This window comes from Ochotona curzoniae, unplaced genomic scaffold (genome assembly GCF_017591425.1).
Source record: "Ochotona curzoniae isolate NIBS_2020 unplaced genomic scaffold, NIBS_Ocur_1.0 contig_883, whole genome shotgun sequence".
Classification (NCBI taxonomy): domain Eukaryota; kingdom Metazoa; phylum Chordata; class Mammalia; order Lagomorpha; family Ochotonidae; genus Ochotona; species Ochotona curzoniae.
In genome coordinates, this window is record NW_024466599.1 from 21,511,733 (window position 1) to 21,537,339 (window position 25,607).

The 25,607-nt window shown below is 40.6% G+C and overlaps 1 protein-coding gene and 1 long non-coding RNA gene across 2 annotated transcripts in view; one reads left to right on the forward strand and one right to left on the reverse strand.

The window, feature by feature from the left end:
* Positions 1 to 25,178, forward strand: part of LCLAT1 (lysocardiolipin acyltransferase 1) — a 141,186-nt gene extending 116,008 nt beyond the window's left edge. The window contains exon 7 of the mRNA XM_040993021.1: positions 21,557 to 25,178. Coding sequence (XP_040848955.1) covers positions 21,557 to 22,059 — 503 coding nt within the window. The 3' untranslated portion in view covers positions 22,060 to 25,178. The remainder of the gene's footprint in view (positions 1 to 21,556) is intronic.
* Positions 10,259 to 15,553, reverse strand: LOC121164783. Its single transcript, XR_005885161.1, has 4 exons — positions 15,451 to 15,553; positions 13,264 to 13,379; positions 10,585 to 10,653; positions 10,259 to 10,441 (listed from the first exon to the last, which is right to left on the reverse strand). It is a non-coding gene; the product is annotated as an uncharacterized LOC121164783 (long non-coding RNA).
* Positions 25,179 to 25,607: the final 429 nt, after the last annotated feature.

A 25,607-nucleotide genomic window follows, 5' to 3' on the forward strand; every position in this document is an offset into this window, starting at 1 on the left:
CAGAGTGCAAACAACTTAGGGATAATGTGATAATAAAGTGATATATGAGAATTAAAGACAATTTAGAGGTCACAGCAAAGGTGCTTCTACATTTGAAAATATTTGACAGATATCGGTCGATCTACATCCCAAAGCTAAAATGATATACATAAAAATCAAGAGATTTCAATAACAGTGTTCTCAGAGTCTGTAGTCCTCCAGTTAGAGCAGGTCTTCCTGGCCTAGACAAACTACCCACTCCCTTCTCCCCCATTCTGTGATGGGATGTATGATGTATAGCATTCTGTGGTGGCAGGTGTTGTCCTTCAAACTCTTAAGCTCTTTTTCCTAAGCATACCGTTATTCGAGGGGATAAAGGTTTTTTGGTTTGGGGCTTTTTTGGGCTTGAGTTAGTCTTTTAATTAAAAATACTTCTAATTATTTATTGAAAATATTAGATACAAGCTCTTACAAGGCTATCATTATTGATCTTGGGCAGGCTTGATCTTTTTCACTTGTTCCTTTTTAGCCACATACTTCCTTCTCTCCAGAGATGTCCCATTGATTTGTGATGTCTCCTTAATTGAACATTAAGTTCTTAGATGTTTCTGAATGGTGTTCAACTCTATTCTGTTGCATTCTATTTTTGTCCTTTTGTTTTCTATAAACACCTGATGTTTGTTTTTCCATAACCATCTGATTTTTTATATTTATTTTCTATATTGAAGATCCTGTTTCCTCTGAATTTGTAAGAACTAGTTCATGCGTGTGTTACACCAGAATAGCCTTCCTGCGTGCAGAAGCGTGTATGCGTTTAACCACAGTGATCCTGTTCTCTGAATTCAACACTAGTGCTCATTTCTAGTACAGTTAACTTCACTTGCCCCCGACTTTTGTATCACTTTCTACTCCCTCCCTGTATTACTAATATTCGCATATTAACACTTTTTTACTAGAGTGTAAGATTTTGACATTGGGGGATTGCTGCCATAGATTTGAGTCATGTATGGTAGCTGTAGCTAGCGCAGCACTCATAATCATGATTGTAACCACAATGTAGTGAGCACTTATACTCTTCTTCAGGGCTTTGATGCGGGGGATGCATATCTTCTTAAAATAATTATAAATAAATAAGTAAATAATTGTCAATACATAAGGCAGTGATGGACTTAGCAAGAATGTATAGAATACAGTTTTTATATACAACTAAATAGATCTAACCATTTAGCCTTCTTCAGTAGAACTTATTAACCACTACACCCTTTTTAAGGATTGATTTATTTACTTGAAAGAGTTATCAAGAAAGAGACGGAGCTCTTTCATTTGTTGCTTCACATGCCATATGGCTGCCTGCAGTGGGCAGAGCTGGGCCACACCAAAACCAAGAGACTGGAAATCCATTTGGCTTTCCCACATGGAGGCCAGGGGTCCAGATACTTTCCAGTTGCTTTTAATAGGCACAGGAGCAGGGAGATAAATTGGAAGTATAGCAACCTAGTCTCAAATTGGCGCCCCTGGGAAGGCTGGTGCCTACAATGCTGGACCCTAACCATTACCCTTGTTACATTTAAGTTTCTCCAGATTTTTAAAAAAATAATTTATTAATTCTTCTTTTTCTTTTTAGTAATTGCCTTTTTGGATTTTCTTAATGAACTGTGTGAAAAGCAGTGTGCTAAATAAATTGCAGGCAAAGCAAAGCAATACATTATAATTAGGATCCATTATCATTTAATTAGGCATTCCATTATTAAATTGGTGCCTCTGGCTTTTCTGGTCTCTGACTAATCCTGAAACAAATCCTTTTTTTGTGGACAAATATTAGCTTGTAATAATTAGAGTATTCATCGAAGCTAAGGCTTTTCATTAAATCTCTTTCTGATTAAGATAGCTTCCCAAGTACAGAATGATTTAATTTAACATGATTTATCCACTTGTATACCAAGGTCTGGTAGCAATTGTTTCTAACACCAGAGGGTTAGGAATTTTAAGGTCATCTTTACCTTCATAGTTCCTTAGGTATTTAGGATCTTGTCTGCAAGCCTAGATCCGGTGGCACTCCGCTGGATTCCATGGTTTTACAGTGCTCTGACAGGCTGTCCTTGGAAAAGGTACACTGATTCTGGTCCATGTGAAAGTGCTGGCGCTTAAGAGTTAGCACATTCCTGTGTTAGCTGGGTTTGGTAATCCATTTCCATTCCAGCCTGTTTTTCAATGCGTTTTCTGTTTTACCCTTAGTTCAATGTTATGGAAACACACATACCATAGATAATTAGATATGTCTTCTGAAGTAAGGGCCCCGTGGACATAAATATGACTTGCTGATTTCTTGCCTAACCTTTACTATTCTTCTATCTTCCTTCCATGTTTCAGACCTGGGTATTTAATATGTACTACATGTCAAATGGGGGCTCTTTTTATTTCTCTCTACCTCTTCAGCATTCCTTCCTTTGTTAAAGTCTGATTTCCTCATGTGCTCCTATATGAGCGATCTTCAAAAAATCATAGAAAATTTAGATTATGGGAAAGTATGAATTTCAAAAATGCTTTGCACCAACACACACATATCTTTAAATTACTTGAGAAGTAGAGAAATATGAGCTCCCATGTGCTGGTTCAGTCCCCTAAGTGCCCACAGTAGCTGGCTCTGGACCAGGAGAAGCCAACAGCCTGAAATTCTTCCATGTGGGAAGCAGGGACCCAACCACCTGAACTGTCATCTGCTATCTTCCAGGGTATAGATCAGCAGGAAGTTGGATTGGGAATGCAGCCAGCATTTGAATGTAGACACTCCAAAATGGAATGTAGGGGTCATCATCAATAGCTTTACCATTTGGCCATACATGAGCTCCTAAAGTAATATTTTAATCCTATTTTCCATCATCTTTCTGAAGTTCTTTCCTAGTTTTATCTTTTTTCTTATGGCCTTCTTTCCCATTTTGTGTTTAAAAGGAAATTTATATTACTGTCAGTATGAATGCAAAGTGACATGAATCAATCACATGAAACCAAAGCATGTATTCTAATCTGATGCAGCCAAAAAGTCCCTGGAAAAAAATTTTTTTTCTGATTTATTTGTTATACTTGAAAGAGTTACACAGAGAAAAAGGAAGAGGGAGAAGGAAAATGGTAGGGAGATTTTCCATCTGCTGCTTCACTCCACAAATGGTTGCAGTGGCTGGAGCTGAGCAGATCTGAAGCTGGAAGCCAGCAGCTTCCTCCTGGTCTCATGGGAATGCAGAGGTCCAAGGCCTAGACCATCCTCTCTTGCTTTCTTAGGCCATTAGCAGAGTGCTGGATAGGAAGTGGAGCAGCCAAGACTCGAACCAGGCTATGTGGGATGCTAGCATTGCAGACAGGAAAATTAGCCTTTTGGCCACCATGCTGGCCCAGAAATACTGTCTTTTTAATGTAGCATCAAAAACCCTTAGGAGCCAATGTAAGTGATTTGTCAGGTAGCAGAGTGTGTTGATAAGTCAGTCAGTTTGCTCTTAAAGGACTGTCTGCTCTACTTGGAAAGCTGCCTTTGGGACATACTTTCAAGTGAGTGACTCCTGTGTGTCTTGTGGATAGAAAGAAATAAAGAGCAGAGTAAAGAATGAAAAGGCTTTATGTGACGAGGTGCATGTTTCTATTTAAAGATACTCTTGAGGACTGATTAGTTTCTACAGTACCATTTCAACTAATAATGAGACTGCCTTCCTGCCTGTGTTATAAGAGAGAAGTGATACACAGCACAGGGGAATACATTCCAGAAGTTCAACAAAGAATGTCAGCTTAAAAATAGCATTGTGTTTAACGTAGTCAAAAATAGCATAATTAGGAAATAGTTCATCTCAGGTGGGAGACGCATACCAAACTCAGCTTAAGCCTCCAAAGGCCCTCTGTTTATGGTGAATGTCCCTCGCGTCCTGTCCTTGAGGTACCCTGTAGATATCCTTGCTGTTAGTTCCCTTGACCTGCTATCAACACCACACACACCTTCCTGCCCTTGGCTTCCCACTGCAGCAGGTGAAACTTTGTTATCTCAGGTTGCCTGTCAGCTCTTGAAGTACACCAGTGCTTTAACAATAAGATAGCAACAACTGCACAGAGAGAGTGGCAGCACCATAGTGTCTGAGGCTTAAAAATAAGGAATGCCTGACGCTTGTGGAGAGCAGAAGCATACATTCCATCTGCCTGCTCTCCCGAGGTCTGAAAAGACTACTCAGCACAGTTACCAGGGATGGTCTCTCAGGACGAAGTCCTGCACGTGGAGCCAAATCTCTTCTTGAGCTCTGTCTCTGGTAGAAAGACTCAGCGAGGACAGCGCAGCCCTACCTTCTGTCTTTCAGTGTGGATGTTCAGTTTACTTGGTATACAGAGAAACACTGGAAATTCACTAGTGAATAAAATAGTGAAATCATTACCCTTTGGAACTTAAACCTTAGTAGGGGAAAATAGACAATTAAATGAAAATGATGTCAGATGGCAGCAAGGCCTGAAGAGAAAGTGAAGTCAGTCACAAGGGAATCCTGCCATTTAAAAAAAAAAAAAAGGTTTGCATTTTTCTTTGAAAGCTGAAGTTAGAGATGGAGACATAGAGACAAATTTTCATTCACTGGTTGAGTCCCGAAATGGCCACAACCACTGAGGCTGGGTCAGACGAAGCCAGGAGCCTCTTCTAGGTCTTCATGTGGGTACACAGGTGCAGCACTAGGGCCATCTTCCACTGATTTCCCAGGCACTTAGCAGGGAACTGGATTTGAAGTAGAGCAACTGGGACTTGAACCAGTGTTCAGATGGGATGTTGATGTTGGAGGTGGCAGCCTTGCCCTGCCATGCTGCCATACCAGCCCTGACATCTTTTTTTTTTAAGATTTATTTATTTTTATTGTAGTCAGATATACAAAGAGGAAGAGAGAGAGGAAGATCTTTTGTCCACTGACTCACTCCCCAAGTGGCCACAACGGCTCTAACTGAGCCTATCTGAAGCCAGGAGCCTGGAACTTCTTCCGGGTCTCCCACATGGGTCCCAAGACTTTGGGCTGTCCTCGACTGCTTTCCCAGGCCACAAGCAGGCAGATGGATGGAAAAAGCAGGGCTGCCAGAACACAAACTGACACCCTTGTGGGATTCTGGCACATGCAAGGCTAGGACTTTAGCCACTAGACTGTCATGCTGAGCCAAATCTCTCTCTCTCTTTTTTTTTTTTTCTTTCTTTTTTTTTTTTTTTTTTTTTTTTGGATGGTTGCCTGGTTGACCAGGGTAGGAAAGATTGAGGATTATGGAAAAGTGGGTGAAATCATTGATTCCAAACTCTTTCTGTCTTCTTGTCTGTGAGGGGAGGGAAGAGATAAAGGGGGAAGCCACACTCAGCCTCCCAAATATTAACCCAGGGTCCTGCTGGTTTGGATATTTCTGAAATGCTATCGATTTCATTGATCAAAGGGTGAGGCAACCCTCCCAACTGACAGCTCCATTGTCAAGAGGATTTTCAGTAGAAGGAACAGCAAAGCTGTAGATGTGAGCATGCCTGGGTGTTACTAGTGGACAATGTGACCAGAGCAGAGCAAGTCAGGTGAGCAGCAGCAATGAGGGCAGACAGGCACCAGGTTGTGAGGGTCACCATTGGGATGTTAGCATTTTCTGTGTATGAGACAGGAAAGCACTTGGGAGAGGACACAAGTGGTTATGATGTCGTGACCGACAGAGAGAGACTGTTGAGAAAAATCTCCAAGGGAAAGGGGGAAAACATGGTGTCACAGCAGTCCGTAGTGAGAGGTGGCCAATGTGAGGGGGTGAGAAACCCCTGGATTCTGGATATATTTTAAGATGGAACCATTATGGTCTTCAGGTGGGTTAAATATGGAATAAAACAAAAGAAAATAAAGATGATGGAGTCTTGGCTTGAATTGGAGTAATGATAGAGACCATGGGAGGCACTGGTTTGAGGGGAAAAACCAGGAGGAAGTTCAGTTTACACTTGGAGATTCTTACTAGACTTCCAAAAGGAGAAGTAAAATGAGTAGCCAAATCTGAAATTTTAAATTGGGAGAGCAGCCTGAAGTCACAGATTTGGAAAGTACCTGAACATATTTGATATTTAAAGCTGCAAGGATGGAAGAGACCATTTGGGAAAAGAGAGTAGATAGAAAACAGATTCTAGCCCCTGGGGCAGGGCATTGTTTAGGAACCCAGAGTCAAGCACTCAACACCAGGGCCTTCCAAGTGGCCTGTGAGGTTGGAAAAGAACCAGGAGGAGAATGTAGCCAGAAGCCAGATGAAAAAGCTAGGAGGGGAGGAGTTAATGGGCTTGTTACATGAAGATTACCAGAGAGCTTGATAAGAAGTTTTGGTGAAGTGATGACAAAGATTTAATTGGGACAAGTTAAGAATAATGAGAGATAATTGAAGATAGTGACTCCCAACAGCTCAAATAATCTGACTGCATAAGTGAGCAGAGAAATGAGTGACAGCTGATGGAGGTATGGGTCAAGAGGGGAGGAATTATAACATACTGAGAAGTAAGACAGGAACAAGTGATTATAGGGATTGCTGGGCAGCCTCATTAAGTAGACAAGAGGAGGTGGCTAGAACATGTAGGTGGAGGGGTAGGCCCTTCCTTAGTGTGACTGTGGACAGCTAGATGGTGCATGTTATAAGAAAAAGCTAAGGGTGTGAATTTAGATGACAGGAGTGGGTAGTATGGCCAGTGCTTATGGATAATTCTTTGCAGCTTATTTTCTCAGAGGAAGGATAAAATCAGGAATGGTAAGGAAATGCTGGGAGGGGAAAAAAAAGGATATGAAATCATCAAATCTAGGCATGAGATATGAAATGGACTAAGGAAATGAGTATGATTGCTGAGTGCTACTAGGGGCCTGCTTGTGGCTAGTGGAGAGGACTTCACTAAGAACACACATTAGCCTCCATTTTCAGGATGACTCCCCACTCCTGCTCCAGTACTTGGGCCAAACTGGGTTCCTGGGGCACACAGCAGCCAGAGGACCTGCAGCAGCCAGTGGGATTATGTAAATGTGTGAAATAGAAGAGATTAAACCTCAAGGACTGGGCATTAAAGTTAGCTTAGCTCATTTGCTTTATGGTTCTATGATAATAAATTTATGTTAGAAAGGTAAATTATATTTTGCCAAAAATACATCATCATCACTAAATTAGATTCTACTTGGATGGTTAAGAGTGTCGGAAGTCTGTTTCCTTCTAGCATAACCAGTCAGTTGATCAGTTTATGTAAAGAGCTAAAATGAGACCCTTTGCTACATTAGGAATAACCTCCCATACAGCCTAAGTGGATCTTACCTGCAGCCACTGGACTGCACTAACTCTAGAAGCTAGACAGGAAGTGACTTTGACACATGCCATTATACTTGCTGGGGGAAGAGCTTTTAGAGAACATTGCTTGTTGAACTGCTGTGATATGTATGTGAAGGGACTGTTTTGTGTTGTGGTCAATGATTGGACAGAAGGTTGCGATGCATATTTAAATCAATTCCCAAATGTGTTGAGTTTCTATATTACAGTACTGACTAAATATAAAAATATGTCCTCCAAACCTAACTACTAAGTAGATTAGATGGCACACTGTCATTGGAATATTCACTTTGCATTTTACAGGAGGGGAGTGAAGGCAGTTGAGGGACTGGGGAGACAAGGTTTTGTGTGTGTGTGTGTGTGTGTGTGCACGCTTTGTATGAAAAACATTAAGTCTATGCTTTTCTGAGAATTTTTAATAATTAGAGCTATCTGCTTCTAAAATATCGATTCAGATAGTGTCTCACAATTTTTTTTTTATTTTCTTTGTCACATCCAATTGAATTATCTTCAGAAGAGTGTTGATCGAGCCCTTTTCCTTCCTATACGGTAATAAGAAAACAGCAGAACAGTTATTTGTGACCTTGAAAGAAATTAGAGTGGTAGAAACTTTAAAATGTCAAGCTGTACTTAGAGTAATTCTTTAATTAGGGAATTATATAGTGCATTAGCCAGGAGAATGATGCAAAGCTATAATGCAAAACTTGTGGATATGTTAATGTTTAGTTGAACAAATAGGAAAATATTCTGTTTTCAATAAAATGCCAATACCAAAAAAAGAATCATTAGAAGTGGTTCACTTGAATAAGTTTTGGATTTGTTTCAAACTTTAAATAATTTGGCTTGACAAAAATCCAAGCAGCTTTTTGTAAAGCTGTATTTAGACTATTGCACATAGTGCAAATTTGTGATATTGTAGCATTTATAATGTGTTTAGGGCAAATATTTGAGAAGCTTTTAAAAATGATAGGTTTTAGGAGTAAAATAATGTTCATTTTTAAGTTTACAGTTAGATGTGTTTTGGAAAATGTTTAGTATCACAGATTTACATCACTCAAAAGTTGAATCATGAATCCCTTGCAGTCAAATCCCTCCTCCCAGAAAGCCAGTGCTGTGCCCTCTGGTGTGTGGTTTTGCCCTCTGGATGTCTGTATGATGGTAAAGTATAGGACACATTCCTCGGTACCTGCTTTCTTAGAGGCATTCATGCTGCGTTTTCATCTGCACTGCTGTGTCAGTAGCTTATTCCTTGCTGAATGGTAATCCATTACATGGAATACACCATAGTTTGTTTACCCATTCATAGACTGATGGTGTTTGTTTCTGTGTTAGGATATTGTATGCAGGATTGTTGTGTACATGTGCAGACACGAATTACTTGGGGGCTGCACTGCTGTGAGTGATTCCTGTTGGCAGTGTGTGAGTCCCATCCTCACCAAAACCTGATCTGGTCTCCATGTAGACATTCTAGTTGTGACACTCATAGTAGTTTTATATTTCCCTTAAAATAGCAGTGTTAGACTTCCTTTCTTGGATTTATTTGCCTCTCATATTCCTTCTTTTGTGACATGTTGATTCCAGTCATACCCTTTTTTTTTTTTCAAAAACTGCCTTGTAAGAGTTCTTTATTTAATAGATGGGTTATTTGTAATAAATGGATCACTTATAATGTGATATGTATATATACATAGTTTGAAAATATTGTCTCATCTGTAACTTGCCTATTCATTTCAGTAATCTTGCCTTACAGTGAGTCACCGTGTTGATGAAGTACACTTCTTCACTTTTATTCTCTTGCTAAGCAAAAATTTTAAAGTTTTCTTTTTGAATTTTCGGTTTTAAGTCTGACAAGTTAACATTTGCATGATTTGGTCATGTAAGTGTAGGGGTGTTTCCGATTTTGTTCTGCTTTTCTACATATCTGTCCTCCAACTTTGTTGCTCTTTTTCAAAGTTTTCTGTGTGAAGAGGGTTTGTTTATATGTTAATCTTAATTTCTTCACATACTTCTTATAAACACCAAGAATATTAGAAGCCCTGCTATTCCATGTAGCCTTTGCTGGGTGAAATGGTGGTGATATGAAACCTCTTTAGCTATGTGGGTCTAAGACCAAGACCACAGCTCTGTGTTTAGTATTGAGCTCATCTACCAATGAAGGGTTTCTACAATTAGGAGGATTTACTCAGGCATCTAGGGTTTTCTTTATTTCCTGTTGGATTAGGATTAATTGAAGAGCTGAGCTGATTTAAAGGTCAGGAAGGCCTCTCTTTTCAATCTTGTCTGGGTACATGATTCTGTCGTTAATGAGATGGGCATGGCAGAAGCAGCAAGAAATGGTTTTCACTACTAAATTTAGAAGCCTCGAGGACCTTCAGGCAAAATTGCAATGTCAGCCTTATTCCCTTCCCAATACCACTCATTTTGTACTCTATTGCTGACCCAGTTAGCATTCCTATCTAGCAAGATTATTCTTCCTTGTCCCAAAGTGGGACAAGTGTGTAAGTTACGGTAACTAAATGTTTTAACAGTAATCTAGCCATCCAGGAATGTTCATGGAGTGCCATCTGTCACAGTTAGGTGATTTTGTTCTTTTTGAGTCAAAACTACAATAAAACCTTTCAGGAAATTTCCTTCCTTAGAAGCAGGATTACAAGCAAAGCAAATTCCTAATACTTATTTCTTAACAGTATACTCTGTATTTGTGGCTTGGCAAGTAAAGCTGCCTCCCGCAATGCCAGCATCCCTTATAAGTGCTGGTTTAATTACTGGCTGCTCCACTTCCTATTCTGCTGTTTGCTAATGCATCTGGAAAAGCAGTTGATGCTGGCCCAATTACCAGGTCCTCTGCACTGACGTGGGTGACTCAGAAAAAGCCCTTGGCTTCTATCATGCCCAGCCCTGGCCATTGCAGCCACTCGGGGAGAGCCAGCAGATAGAAATCTCTATGAAATGCTACCACTCAAATAAATAACATAAAATTTAGAAAGTTTTTATTCTCACATCATGGTGCTTGCAGGACAACAGATCTTTCCCAGTGCCACAAGAAGAAGCATTCTTTTGTCTTTTCCAGCTTCTGGTAGCTTGCCTTGTTTAACTCCATTTTGCCTCCATCCTCTATGGCCGTATCTTGTGTGTCTTCTAAGGATGTGACCTTTAGAAATCAGAGTAGCATTAATCTTCTATGATCTCATTTCAGCCCTTAGGCCTTATGATAACAAAAGGGTACCTTCTGAAGTGTGAGTGGGTGTGAATTTAGGGAATATTGCTTAGCCTTGTATATGTGTAGACACTCACCTCACTATTGTTTTTGCAGCTTATAGCATCAGTAGCTTCTAATCCAGATGTTGACTCTGCTTGTTGTAACTGAAATCAAACATAAATTTCAGTCATTACTCAAGTGGATATTTTCTGTTGTCATGTAATAAATGTTTCATTCAATGTGGTCAAAGCATGAGCCCCTGTGGTACTGTTGCAGGAGGTGGCAGGTCTTGGGAAGCGAGTAGCTTATGAAGGTGAAGTAGCCTTGATAGGAGACCTGTGAGACTAGCCCTCTCTGCTCTCTGCCATGTAATGATGGCCTGCACAACAGACACCAGATCTGTTGGCACCTTATTGTTGGACTTCCCAGCCCCCAGAATCATGAGAACAAAGTGTTTCTTGTATTTCACATTCTCTCCAGGTTAGTTAGTATAGTAGGTCTTACTGACATCTGTGTGCCAGCTCATAAGAATTAATCCCTAGTGGGAGCACTTTCTTTCCCTAATGTACATTTGCAAATAAAGAATCTGCCTTACTCCCCAGGTTACTTTAGTGGTCTACCCTCATTCTGCCTTTCTTCTGGTAGGACAGAACAATTACCCAGGAAATTACTAGACAGTATCCTTAATAGAACTCGAAACTCCTACTCCCTCACTCACTGCAGCTGTGAGAATTTTGTCAACACTGAGCGATTTCTAGATGGTAAAATCTGAGGAATACTTAGACAAGAAAGTATATCAACTCTTCTTAGGAATAATACAACTGGTTCTAGAATCTTCAGGCTGCCAAAATCCCCATGAATTTTCTGCTGTGAAAAGCTGAAGGGACACTCTAGCTTTTCAAAACCAGGCACTGTAAGTTGACACATGCTAACTTTTAAAGGGCCTTGGGCTAATGTCTTGTGTTGCATTACCTTGGCAGCCTCTTGACATCAACTAAGGGAGGAAGAAGGTAAAAAAAAAAAAATCAGAAACGGGTCATCTGCTTTGGCCAGAAGTATCCAAGTGCTATATGCTGTTAATTGTCATTCATACTTCTTTGAAACTTATGTGTCAGAGCTACATAAAGCCTTTAAAGCATTTTTTAGTCTTTTACACTTTCAAAATAGCACTTCCTGTTGTTTTGCCATCTTGGAAGGGCCAGTGAGTGAATTACAACTTTTTATATTAAATACAAACACCATGAAATATATTCCCTGGTAGAATATTTAGTTGGTTATTTTAGGGAGGTTATGGCGGAGGGCCCAAGTGAGAAACAGTCTTAGTCTAGACACAGTTTTGTTCAGAAATCTCGCCCTCTGTGTCATGTGTCCCTACAGTTTGAGGGTTAAGCCTCTGCTGTAGAATGCATACAGCTGTGGTGGAATCATGCTAACTGATGAGAAAACTCTGGCTTCAGCCTGAGGATTGTGGATCTTGCTAAAACAATTTTACTAAATGTGAATTTGGGTTTGTAATGGAAAAAAAAAAATTAATTCTTAGGTCATTTAAGGAGAACACTAATCTAGGAAGTATGGCAAAGGACTGAGGCAGTGGCCTTCAGACCAGAATGACTTGTAATACACAACTGTCAGGGCAACGGGAGATGCTCTCCAGGGGGCTTACTTTTGATGGCAACCACTTGCCCCCACTGGCAGTATACCATTGGCAATATACCATCTTCACTCTCTTTTCTTCTTTCAAGGAAAAAAAGATTGAAATTGCATGCAAGATCTCATGTATTCAGTAATAAGGGAGAATAGTAGCATTAGTCTTTGCTTTGGGGCATAGTTTTACAGGTTTAAGCCATATTGTTATTTACTGGGTATGTTCCAGATTTCTAAGATTGTGCTCAAGTAAATGACTGTCACAAGGTGGTTCTGTGGATCAGTCTGTTGTTCCCTGTTGGCAAAGCTTAACTAACAAATTTACCTAAGAATTTACATAATTCCCAATCATTTATGCTTTGTAATTAAATATTAAAAGATAACATGTGTATAGTATACATACAGAATGAAATTTAATGCAGGATTGAAAGGAAACTTGAAATACTGAGCACAGAATTTATGTCTTTATTAAATGTAGTAGACTGTCTTTACAAACAGGTTAACTGGAACCTTCCATTTTCTGGCAGCCTCCAAGGGAAGTATTGTTCCCATCTAGCAGATGGGACTGTGAGGCTCAGGGAGGTTAAGCAACAGCTCACGGTCACTGTGAGGATAGACTTGCCCCCTTAAAAGGTTTTGGAGACAATACTGACTGCTGTGGTTAGGTCAACAACCATACCAGAGGAATAATAAGGATTGTCTTCTGTTACCAGAGGACCACCCTTTCCTCCTGATCCCTTCCCCCCCACACACAAAAAAAGTCTATAGCTTTGGCCCTGTGTGTGCTAGGATAACTTCTTGAATGAATGAGACCCAACCTGTAGCAGGCATTCATTTGTAGTAATGTCCAAGTGCATTGTTCATTGCCCCAAAGCAGTGCTGACATCAGAACACAGAGAGAACAAGTATCTGCTCTTTCCAGTTTCTTTCATTTCAAAAAACCAGTAAATTAGTAGTTTGTGCTGACACTTTATAATAATGAGAATGAAAAAAAAAATTAATTTGGTGGGGAAATGGCCTTAAAAAGTCCATGTTATCAACAATGCAGTTGACAGATGCACAGGTTTAAGTACATGTAAGACAACTTGGGAATTCTAAAGACAACTCAGAATTAATACCCTTTGCCTTACCCTTAATAGCACATTGTTGTTGTTATTGCTGCCCATTTTTTCCTTAGTAATTTACATTCTAAAAATTCTTGGAGTTAAAGAAAGACAAGACACTTAAGTATAGGGACTTGGCCTTCCTGTACAAGGATGTTCAAATAAAAGAATTTGTATTATGAAAAAATATCTTGCATCAAAAGCATTTGCATGAGCCTTTTTAACACCCCTTATGAAATTAATACCCATGCCCTTTTTCCATATGACACAGCCAAAACAGAATAGTCTGCATTTTTACTGAAAATAGACTTAATATGTGACATAACTCTTGACTTCAATACTAATGTTTATGAATCAAATATTTAGCACTTTATGTGGTACTCATGCATAACCATTAGCTTTGTGTGTATATAGAATGCAAAACCCTGTAGTTAAATCACATGTAGAATATGTTCTCATAATCCTTTAAACTCTTATTAGTAACATTTAATAAAAGAAAATTTACATAGTTCTTCAGTAGCAACTTTCAGGAATTTCAGTGTTAGAAAGGAAATGTCTTCAGGTTGGACAGAGTTAGGGAACATTCTGTCATGAGAAAAGCTGCCTCAGTGTTTTCCTCCAACAGCTTTGTTAACATATGTATAAACATTTAAAGTATGGGTAAATGTTTTGGTTTTGACTGTAAAGTATATGATAATATACAGATTTTATTTTTATATGAGAATGTACATATTTTTCAAGGCCAGAAAAATACTGTTTCAAATATGCTTGGAACAATAAAAAAAGAGGTACTTACAAAAGAAATTTTATACTATAATAACAGTTATACTTTTTCAGAAGTTATGATTTAAAATGTTTTTCAGTACTCAACACAAAATAGTAAATTTTCACTTACTATATATAACACAATTTAAATATTTTTTTAGCATGTTCTAGTTGGCTAAATATAAATCTATCAACTGTGTTTATAATAGCTTTCCTTTTAGCAGATTACATCATACAAAATAGTCTGACCCAAGTGCTACAGGTGATATAGCATAAGTGGAAACAACACACAGCAGCAGACTAAATACCTCTGTATGTCATCAACAAGTAGAAGGCCGCACACATTGGTAATAAGGCATTTAGAGGTAATTCCCCAAGAGAATTAATTCATGTAAACAAAGACTGTCTGTATCCTTTAGAAGAAAGTGCACTATCAGACAACTCAGATGGTTGTGACTTTAAGCCATGGACTGTTTCAGTACCACACCAAACCAAAAGAGGCATTGCCTATCATTTTAATAACTGAAAGATGCTACCTGTGAAATAAAAGGCTGATATATTTTTTTAAACCGGTAAGGAAAATATCTTGAAACTAAACATCCATCCCTATTTTTAGAAATAAATATACATATTATCTTAACATATTGCAGACAATTTTTTTGGATGTCTACAAATATACCGTTGCAAAAGATGCCATAATATTTGCATTTCATTATGCAGAAAATAGTCATACAGAAGGAACCTTGCCAATCGATTCTGGGAGAAAAACAACCTGTAGGAAATGCACAAAAGAAAAAAAGCTATGTTCACAGAGCAGCAAATCCAACAAAAGAGTGGTCATCGGCCAAATTAGAATAAAATATTTTTAATAAATGTGCTAAATTAGGTAATGCCTTTACTATATAAAGAGCTCTTATAAAACCGTAAGATAGCAAATGACTGAATTCTCAAAACAGGCCACTTAGCCCCAGCAACACCCCCTCACATCTCATGTGGCAAAGTGAATCGGGAACATGTTCCTGAAGCAGGCCCTGCAGGGATTGCCCTGGGTAGCTCATGTGAATCCCATCAAGGCTGTTGGGGAGCAGGGGACAGCAGATGTGGCGTCTCTCCTAAAGCATCTTCAGGAGCTGAGCTGCATGCTATCGCTACTTATGAGTCAGCCTTGAAATACCAAAAGTTTGTTGGCCTTGTCTAGGTAAAGTCAGTGTTTTCACACTCACTACAAAGCTTAATGTACCATAGCAGAATTTTTTTTTTTTTTGCATTTAGCTTTAATACATTATGTGTGTACTAAAGATACATTTCAGGCCTTTTTCTTCTTAACCTAGACTTTACATGATTTCAAATTTTAGAAATTATCAATGAAGTACATTGACAGCATATAAGTATTTTTAATTACTGGGCACTTACGGATCCAGGACTTCCATTTGATGTGATATTGCTCACTTTTTCTAGCTCCAGCCTCAGCAGCATATATTGTTATTCACATCTTGCCTTTCAGGATCTATTAATACACCAGTGTGGTCAAGCTGTGGGAAATGTTTATTTATTTTCATCCTTTCAAAAACATGAAACTTGTTTTGAAGACCCAAAGAACCAGGACCCATTGAAAGACAGATATACATTGAGAAAAGTTTGCCTGTATTTACAAAACAAAAAGTTCAGCAAATTTAGGAAATAAATATGACTCGGTGTCTGAAAATATCTGTATAGAACAGAATTAGCCTGGATGTGCAAGATTGTTCACAAGGAAACCATTTTTAGTTTTACCTCTTTAACTGAGTTGATTTTTAAACCCAGGATGGTACTTTCTTTGGAAAAGATAAAAGTGTCACCTTCTGCTTATTTAAAACAAACAAAAAAAGATGGGCAGGTAGCTAGTGACTGGACCACAGACCATCAGTCTAACTCCAAATGCCATGGGGGATTTACTGTCCATGCTCGGCTTAAAATGCCGCAGAGATGAAGGAGGAATATGGCCGTGAGATAAATTAAAGCCCATGCTTAAAGCCAAGGTCAGTCCTCTAACAGCTTTGCTTCTGTACTGAGAAAGAAAGAGTGGGTTGCGTATTAGAGAATAAACCATGTTCTGCTTCTAATAGGTTTGGTATTTCTCCTAAATGATGAAGATATCTAGAGAAAGAAGGAAGGTAACAGCTTCATCCTAAACTAACTTCAGATAATTAAATGCCACTGTCCCATCTAGAGGCATGCAACAAAATAACAAGGATCTGAGCACATGCTGTGTTATGTGCCAGGTTCTTATCCAAACTCTTCCAATTGGCCCTCACAAAATCAGGAGACAGTAATATAGCTCATTCGAGTCGTCATGGGGGATGGTCTTGACACCACACTTTGTGTTTAAAGTGTTCAGCTACCACTTGGGCAGAACCCCCAGATTATGTACACATTGAGACTCTGGGTTGATATAAGGTGGTGAAAAGGCAGGAGAGGTTCCCCATTTATCTCTCCCCTTCCCCCAGGAATAAGAAGAAATAACAAATTTGGAAGCAATGAGTTCACTTAATTTCCCCTAAACCTCGATCTAGCCCACTCTGATCAACCATATAATCGTTATTAAAAGTAAAGTGTTCAGCTAAGACAGAAGGCAAAACAAAACTTCTTAGTGGAAAACAAAGATGGTTTCTCTAACAAAGAACATAGTGCTATTTGACTCTTTTTTTTTTTTAAAGATTTATTCATTTATTGGAAAGTCAGATATACAGAAAGGAGAAGAGACAGAGAGGAAGATCTTCCGTCCGATGATTCACTCCCCAAGTGAGCACAACAGCCGATGCTATGCCGATCCAAAGCCAGGATCCAGGAACTTCTTCCGGGTATCCCACACGGGTGCAGGGTTCCAAGGCTTTGGGCTGCCCTCGACTGCTTTCCCAGGCCACAAGCAGGGAGCTGGAAGGGAAGTGGAGCTGCTGGGATTAGAACCGGTGCCTGTATGGGATCCCGGTGTGTTCAAGGCAAGGACTTTAGCCGCTAGGCCACTGCGCCAGGCTCCACTATTTGACTCTTAATATCAGCTAATTTCAAGTGTGCATGTGTGTACCCTTTTATTTTGAAGCTGAAATGTCTTATTTATTGTAATCTTAGTCTAAATTAGAAATGGAGAATGATCAGCTGTTAAAATCATTTCGTCTGGCCTTACCAAGGCAATAGCAAGTAGAACTTGAGATTCAGTCAACGGTGGTGTCAGGCTCATTTTTTTCAACTGATAATTCTACATGGCCTGTAAACGATGTTATAAAAATATTCAAATGGGGCCCAGCACAATAGTGTAGTGGTGAAAGTTCCCGCCTTGAACATGCCAGGATCCTATATGGGCACTGGATCTAATCCCGCAGCCCTGCTTCCCAACCAGCTCCCTGCTTTTGGCTTGGCAAAGCAGTAGAGGTTAGCCCAAGCCTTGAGACCCTACACCCGCATTGGAGACCCGGAAGAGGCCTTGGGCTCCTGGCTTCGGATTGCCTCATCTCCGGCCCGTTGTGGCCACTTGGGGAGTGAACCATCGGATGGAAGATTTTCCTCTGTCTCTCTTCTCTGTATTTCTACCTTTCAAGTAAAAATAGTAAATCTTAAAAAAATTAAAAATATCCTAATGGCCTTTGTCATAAAAAAGGTTCCCTTCCCTGGAATCAATCAGAATCTGCCCCAAGTGCACAGACCAGTGTCCAGGTTTGTTGACATGCATATTCAGTTGTGTCAAAGTGGCACGAGGAATGAATACCTAGTTCCTAAATCAAACTTCTGTCTTCTTGGGTTCTGAAGAATAATGTACAAAATTAGTAGCCTCAGCATTTTATTTGAATGCAAATGCAGCTTTCCTAATACATATACTTAAATTTATAGATGTAGATCCTGCTAACATAAAATAGATTTACGTTTTAATAGTAATAAAATAAAATGTAAATCTAAGTTGCATTTTTATATATTCTATATAAATTTGATTATGGAATGGGGATTTCCAGTTAGCAATTCTGATAGACCCCTAAGGTAAAAATGGAGATATATATGTATGTATTATACATATGTGTGTATATATATATATATATATTCATCTGAGTATTGCACTGTCATCAAACTATTGGATGCTTCTTTAGTATTTAGTCATGGACAAGCCAGGTCCTTTGGCTTCTGTATGTCTTTAGAGACTGCAAAGCTTTGTTCAGCTCTGTGCTTTGAAATACACAAACATTTGAGGATTTTGTTTTCTCCTGTTCCATTGAGCTTGCCCCAGCAGTAGGATCTTATGGTAAATCACGGGTTCTGTGTCATAGGCCTGGAGACACTGCCTTTTGGATAGTACACTTGTGAATTTGGTCATGGGCTTTAACTTGAGACTAAAATGAAATTTTGAAATAATAAGCAAGTTTGTCCTTCTAGGGAAAAAAAAGAAACAGCTCTGGGCCCAAGTAGATATGTTTGTTCTTATAGAATGCTCACATTACAAAAGTAGTGCAAAACTTTCCAGTGGACACTGTATCTAACAAGTCCAGGTCCTAAGACCATTACAGCAGAAGACCAGTGGAGAGTATGCAGGTGTGTACATGGCAATGCAACATTTCTAAGATGACTTTTACTAATAGCAGACATCTTAATGTTCATATTTAAAGTCTCTTTTCATACCAAAAGATTTAAAGGCAGTGTAAGTTGTAAGAACTCTTTTTCTTAATACATGTTTTACCCTATTATAAATTAATAAATGTAAAAATCACATCTGTTGATTTCCTTGTTGTGACTTGATTCTGAAGCAACTCCTGCAAACCTTTGCCATCTTGCTTATCTCTGGAACCTCTGTTGCCTGGAGATGGACTTTCCTTGTTAGAGCCCACAAGGCCAGGGAGTCTTTGTCAGATCCTGTGGGATGATTGTGGCTGTCTCCCACTTACAACAGAGTTGCATGTGGCATTGTGTTATCCAGGGCTTTTAGGTTTACTTAATGTAAAGTTTAAAACTTACCAAGACTTATCAAGTTGACTATCTCCCTCCATATATCAGTGCTTTTTTCTACTTCCTCCTCTCCTGGTTTGAAGTTAGCAGGCTTTAGAGTCTCTGTGATGCTTAAGGAAAGTGTTAAAACTAATCCAATTTCTTTTTACTTCCTTGTCTTCTGCTACTGAATATTTACAGTGTTGCCTTTAAGTAGAAGTGTTTTAATTATTTTGACATAGCATTAGAAAGCCCGAAATTTCAAAGAAGCCATTTTTAGGATACTGTGGTTTTTGCCTTCTACCCCAAGACTACAGTAGTTTTTTTACAACCAAGAACTCACAGAACCCACATTGAAAAATATACCATAGGGATCATTCTCACTAGATGAAGTTGTGCTACATGCTAACCTTTAAGAACTTACTGTGCTTATCTCCCCCGCTCTCCCAGATACAAGAAGACAAAGAAATGTGGAAACAATGGTCTCACCCACTTTCCTCTAACCGTTGACACCTCCCATCCTAATCAACTATGTGAACATGATCAAAAAGAAAAGTACTTACTATGTTCCTAGTGGTGTACAAAGAGCTTGCTTATAGAGAGTGAAGTTGAAACTTCACGTTGGGGTGTTGCAACTTGATCAGTGAAGTAATTGTAGAGGAATAGTTAGGTCGTACAGTTTTACATGGGAAGATACTAGGTAGGCCATAAGAATACTGATCATACATATGTTTTTGCAGCCTTTTTAGTCTGGGGTGTTGTGAGCATCTGGGGATACAAGAGCATCTAGTGTGGCACATGAATACCAGGTGAGCCACTGGGCAAGGCTGCTCAGTGCACTGGTGTTTGCCCGCAGCTCCACTGAAGCTGTATTCCATGAACCTTTCACCTCCACCTCCTCCACCCCAGATTTAGGCAATACAACTGCCTTCCCAATGGGCCAGTCCTTCTGATTTGAATCAAAGCTGTTGCTTTAACCACTTTGATTTTTTGTAACAGAGCTTCTTTTAAAGGCTAATGATTTTGTAAGAGCCTTAGCATAATGTAGATCACCGGGAAATTTAGACTGACAAAGAGTTACAGAAGATTGGAAGAGTCAGTTCTTAAAAAGTGGGAATTACCTAATGAGTCCAGAAGAAGGGAACAGGTGGTGGGACAGGGTTGGCAGCAGGGAGGAGTGGCTTCATCTTCATCTCTATTATTACTCTTAAGTGAAACTTAAGGAGAATGAACACACACACACATCTTAAGTTTTGCAGTTTGTAACCAGTGCAAGCATCATATAAAATCCTTTACTAGAATATTTGTCACCCAATTTCCCCATGTTCACTGCCAGTTACTTCCCACCCCATTGGTGGCTCCTATTCTGATTTGATACCACCTTTTAGTTTTATCTGCATGATCCAATTCTTTCAGGAATCCGATCCCTTAAACAACGGTCACTGACGATAATGATGTGTGTGCAAGGAGCTTTGCATCAGTATGCTGAGTACGCTTGGGTAAAGTGTCGGAGTTCTCTGTGCCTTGCACATGGGATCCGACTGAGTGAGCCTCGTTGACTATCCCGTCCACTCAGTGCCCCAAACCAGCACAGGCCTGGGTTCACCCTGTCACTCCCTTTCTTCTCATCCACTCCCAGTGACCGCCATGTCTGCTCAGTGCTTCCCTGTAAGGGTGTCAGCTGTCTGTCTCACTCTGGCCTCCATTTACTCCCTGTCTTACCATGGTCTCTCTAAACCATTCTTGTTACTACCCCTGGAGTAATCCTGAAATGAAATATTCAGATCCTTTCTCTGTTTAATTCGTCAGGTGACTTGTCACTAAGATGCTCCTGCACCACCTGCAGAGTGAAGTTAGGATCCTATGTAGGACAGCTGGAGAGGCTGTGCTGTGTGCCTGCAGCTTCCTGTAGTCCCAGCTGCCCCCCACTGAGCTCTCTGCCTCACCTCTGAGCCACTCCCCCCAACTCCTTAGGACAGCTCCTTATGCAGTCCCTAAGGGTATGAGTGGCGCCATGCCTGCCTGTCTCCCCAGTTATGTAGTGAACATGCTGGCTGATGGGAGAGACGTGTTTTACTCATGTCTGTCCCTCCAACACCTTACAAAGGGACTGCTGCTAACAGCTAAGGAAGCTGGTGTGCCAGGTTAGGGCCTTACCTAGGCCTCAAGTTAGTAATGTAATGTTTAAACATTACATTTCATGTGGAAGTTCTGAAGTTTTCTCTCCAGGAGCTGTCATGGTAACTCTGGGTGGAAGGTGCGAACGTTTGCATTTTTCATTAGTGTGTTAACAGGAAACAGAAAGTTATATGATAGCCCCTAATTCCTATCTCAACTCTGACAATGTTTGCATCTCTGTAGTTCTCTGATGGCAATCACGATCTCTGGGAATGAGGATAATTTCTTTCTAAATGTCATTGTGGGAATTAGCAAGCAGAAAAGGTGGGTGGGGACTGAAAATGGCTCATAGGGCCCAGGAGTACCAGTTGATGGCTCCTTGTCAGTGGGTGCGCTCTGTCCTGTTGAGTGGTTTGGTTCTGCCCTGCAGTGTCAGCACCATTGCCCACACTGATCATTGCTCACTCCCTGTGTTCATCTTTTCAAACCCCAGGCAAGAACCTTGATGCTGTGCATGACATCACGGTGGCATATCCCCACAACATCCCCCAGACGGAGCGGCATCTCCTACAGGGTGACTTCCCTAAGGAAATCCACTTCCACGTCCACCGGCATCCCATAGACACGCTCCCCACATCCAAGGAGGACCTTCAGCTCTGGTGCCACAAGCGCTGGGAAGAGAAAGAGGAGAGGCTGCGCGCCTTCTATCAGGGGGAGAAGAATTTCTACTTTACAGGACAGAGTCTGGTTCCCCCTTGCAAGTCCGAGCTAAGGGTCCTCATGGTCAAGTTGCTGTCTGTCCTCTACTGGACCCTGTTTAGCCCTGCCATGTGCCTCCTCATCTACCTGTACAGTCTTGTGCGGTGGTATTTTATAATCACCATTGTGGTCTTCGTGCTCCAAGAGAGAATCTTTGGTGGACTAGAGATCATCGAACTTGCTTGTTACCGTTTTTTACACAAACAGGCATATTTAAACTCAAAGAAAAATGAGTGATGTAAGGTTCATAATGTAAAAACTTAGGGGATTATTTTGGAAATGTTCTAAGCCTTTGTAAATTAAGATGCATTTTTGCATGACTGTGTAAGATATTTCTTACTACCATCTTATTTGTTAAAGATATTTTGCACTTGATTTTGTGGGAAAATATTGCTACACACATGATTTTTTTTTAGATCTCTGAATGTAATTTCAATATTGCATATGTAGCAGGAAGTGACTGCTGTGAAATAACTCCAGCCAGAGTATTATTAAACAATCATCAGGCTCTTAACAGACATGGTATGCATAAGTTTTTCTTGAAGGCCCAATCTTACCGCAGACCAGGCATGCATGAGTACTCCTCTCTCCCCCGCTGACCTGGGCATGGCCAGGTGGCACCAAGCTCCGTCCCGACATCGCCCCCTTTCCTCCCTAGCTAATCACACCCATCCCATTCCTCAAGATCAGAAAGCATAAGTCCCTCATCCCAAAGCCCTGCAGTCTGCATAACACCTTGTGCCGACGGACCCAGCAGACCACCTGTGCCCTTTTCTCCTGGATGTGACTCAGGGAGCAACCACAGGCTCTCCACTTCGAAAAGACAGAACTTAGTGCAGCTTAGGATCTTTGCTTGAACTCATTCATGCATGCTCAGCGCTGGTTTCCCTCTAGTTTGTTGGCAGGTGTAGCCCTTTCTGTGTTCACAGTGGTATATATGAAGTAGTCATATACTTTAAAGAAACATGTAGAACATTCTGTTAGAAACTGTCTTTTCAGATATTTCTTTAAAACTTAGCCATAAAGATGATTTTTGTCTTCTCAGTGTGCATGTTACCTAACTTCTGCAGAGAAGACAAAATGCTTGTGGATGAGGCAGTAAGGATGTTTCCCAAATGATTCCACCCCTGCAGCCATGACAAATTATAAAATCAAAACAATAATCCTACAGCAATTCCTTTTCAGTAATAAAGGGATCTTTCTTTTTAGTCTTAGGCTTCCCGTTCCTCTTTCAATGATAATATTTAAACCCACTTTTGACAAATTGTTCCCTTCAATATTCCTAGCATTTGGAGTCCGTGGGAAATCCAGTAGTTCCCATCTCGTCCGAAGCAGACGCAGCCTGTGATCGCATTTCCGCTCTAGGGGAGCCATGCAGACCCTTACCCCGTAAGAGGGATGCTGCTCAGAGCTGCGGGAAGTAGCCAGCAAGCAATTTAAAACTGTCCGCCCTTAGCAAGTCTGTCAGCTGTACTCCTGCCTCAGACGTCCTTGTTGCTTTATGTACTCCCTGCGATGAATGTCTGCTCTTCAGCATACTCCATTTTTGCTGGACGGTGACGTCAGTCCTTACAGTTTCATTGCCACGGGAGGTAGACAGACACCTTGCGAGCAGAGTCTGAGAAAGCCCAGGGAGGCAGGGTGCTGTTGACCCGTGGTTTTTAATGGGGAAGTATTAGTGCTTTCACCAACCCACTTGCATGGGGTCCCTCTAAACTGTTTTTAATCCCTGCTGGGAGCTTGCTAATTAGTTGTTTATTATTCAGGTCTGCTCCCAGCCAGCCTCTAACAATGGTTTTTAAGGTTTAAACATGCAAACTTATTCCTTCGCTTCATAAAAAAGCTAATTATAGCTTCTGTGATTCTTTTACGGGTTATGTTTAAACACAAAAACAGGACGTTTGTCCTGGATAAGCGAGTAAAGCCCGCTTTCTCCTACTGGGTATAAGGAGCGCTGCCCACACACACTCACTGTTCACTGCTCGCACAGCCACCTGCCTCTGTGCCTCTCCAAAGCTTCCAAAGGGAACAACTTTTTGATCCTAAAAAGTGGCTCATCAGGCTGTATTTTACACAACACCGAATTCATCATCACAAAGCACTCGCACTGAGGCATACCTGCTTTAGATACTCAAAATGGTAGCTCCAAAAAGAAGTCTCCCTCCTTTTTGTGGGCTTTATTTTTCAATTACAATCATTTCCCTATGCGTTCAAGCCACTTTCTTCTTCTTAGAAGAGAACTATACAGATCGTGGTTTAACTTTTCACAACTGATCCTCAAATGTCAGGTGTGACTTCCTTTCGCTTTGAGAGCTGGGACTGGGCTCAGGAATCCTCCCCTCCACACCTGCCCCCTGCTCTGAGCAGCAGCTGCTGCGTCTTGAGGCGGCTGCAGTCCTTCCAAGGCTAACTCTGCACGTGGTGCACAGTGCTGTCTAGTGAAGTTTACCACCCTGAAATGTCAACAGTGTGTGTATGTTTTATTTACAATGTACACTTAAAATTGGAACCTACAAGGAAAGATACTGAGGAGCCCTCAGGGACCCACACCCAGCATCTTCGATGCAAACAAACCCAAAGACTGCGAAGATGCAGCCAAAGAACATGGTGAGAGGTTTAAAGAATAAATATTAGCATAAGCCCCTAATATAAGAATCCTGATAAATTACTTGCTTCTTGGTTAATGCTATGAAAACACGGGTTAGAAGGAAATAATTTCCACTTGAGTCACTTGCAGATTACTTGTTTCAACAGCATCGTGTCAAAAGTCGGATACAGGCAGCCCTGACTGAAGTCTGTAGAAAGGGAGGCATTCCTAAAGCTGCCCGACTCCTGCCCCAGCCCTGACAAACTTCCCCTGTGTCCCTTCCCAGTGAAGCCGCCCAGGAGGGAACCTGTGGGTGTCAAATTGTTTACATTTCTTTCTATAAATAATGTACTTTCAGTGCCTTAGTTTGAGTCCCTTGCGTTTCTTCTCCTAGGGGTTCTACAGTGTTTTCTCGAGTGAAGTCTCCTTTTTCCTACTTGCTAGGAAGACCAGACACTGGTCGTGCAGGAGCACAGGCCCACTGGGGCAGGTGACAAGAGACCCTAGTGCAAGTGACAGCCTTGTTACTGACATTGTAGCAAATGAGCATGGTCGTGCCACAGGACAGCCCTAATGTGTTCCTGTATCTCCCCCTTCAATTGTTATTTCACATGGGAATCTTGGCTTGGGTAATTTTGTTTTAAATCATTATGTGCAAAACATCAACTTTTAAAAATGATTCACAGAATGGCCTTAGTTTTCAGTGTCCACTGGTGTGTTTGTGAGTTGTATTATCTGTAACCTCATACTGGAATAAAGTGGAATAAATAGTTTATGCATGTGTTGTTTTGTTTGTTCTGACAGGAATAATATAAAAAACACATTAAGGCACCACTTGGTTTTCCCACCTTGTCATAACCTTACAATATGTAGTATTCAAAAAGAGCTGCTTCTTAGGGCCCCTTCTTGCCCAAGTGTTCAGAATAAATTCTTGAAACAGGCCTGGGCTGCCACAGCAAGTCCTTCCTCCATAACTGAAAATGTCCAGGGCCACAGTAAATTGTGAGCTAGTTGGTGTCATCAGAATTCAGTTCTCCTCCATCTGTCAGCACAGCACAGCTATTCACAATGTGTCTGTTCCCTAGAAGTGGGATCTCTGGGTAAACGGGTCCCTATGCAGCCTCTCTAACTTGTTTAGGGAGTATATATATTTGATTATGAAAGCAAATCTTAGCTCAAAACCTGACAAATGATGGAA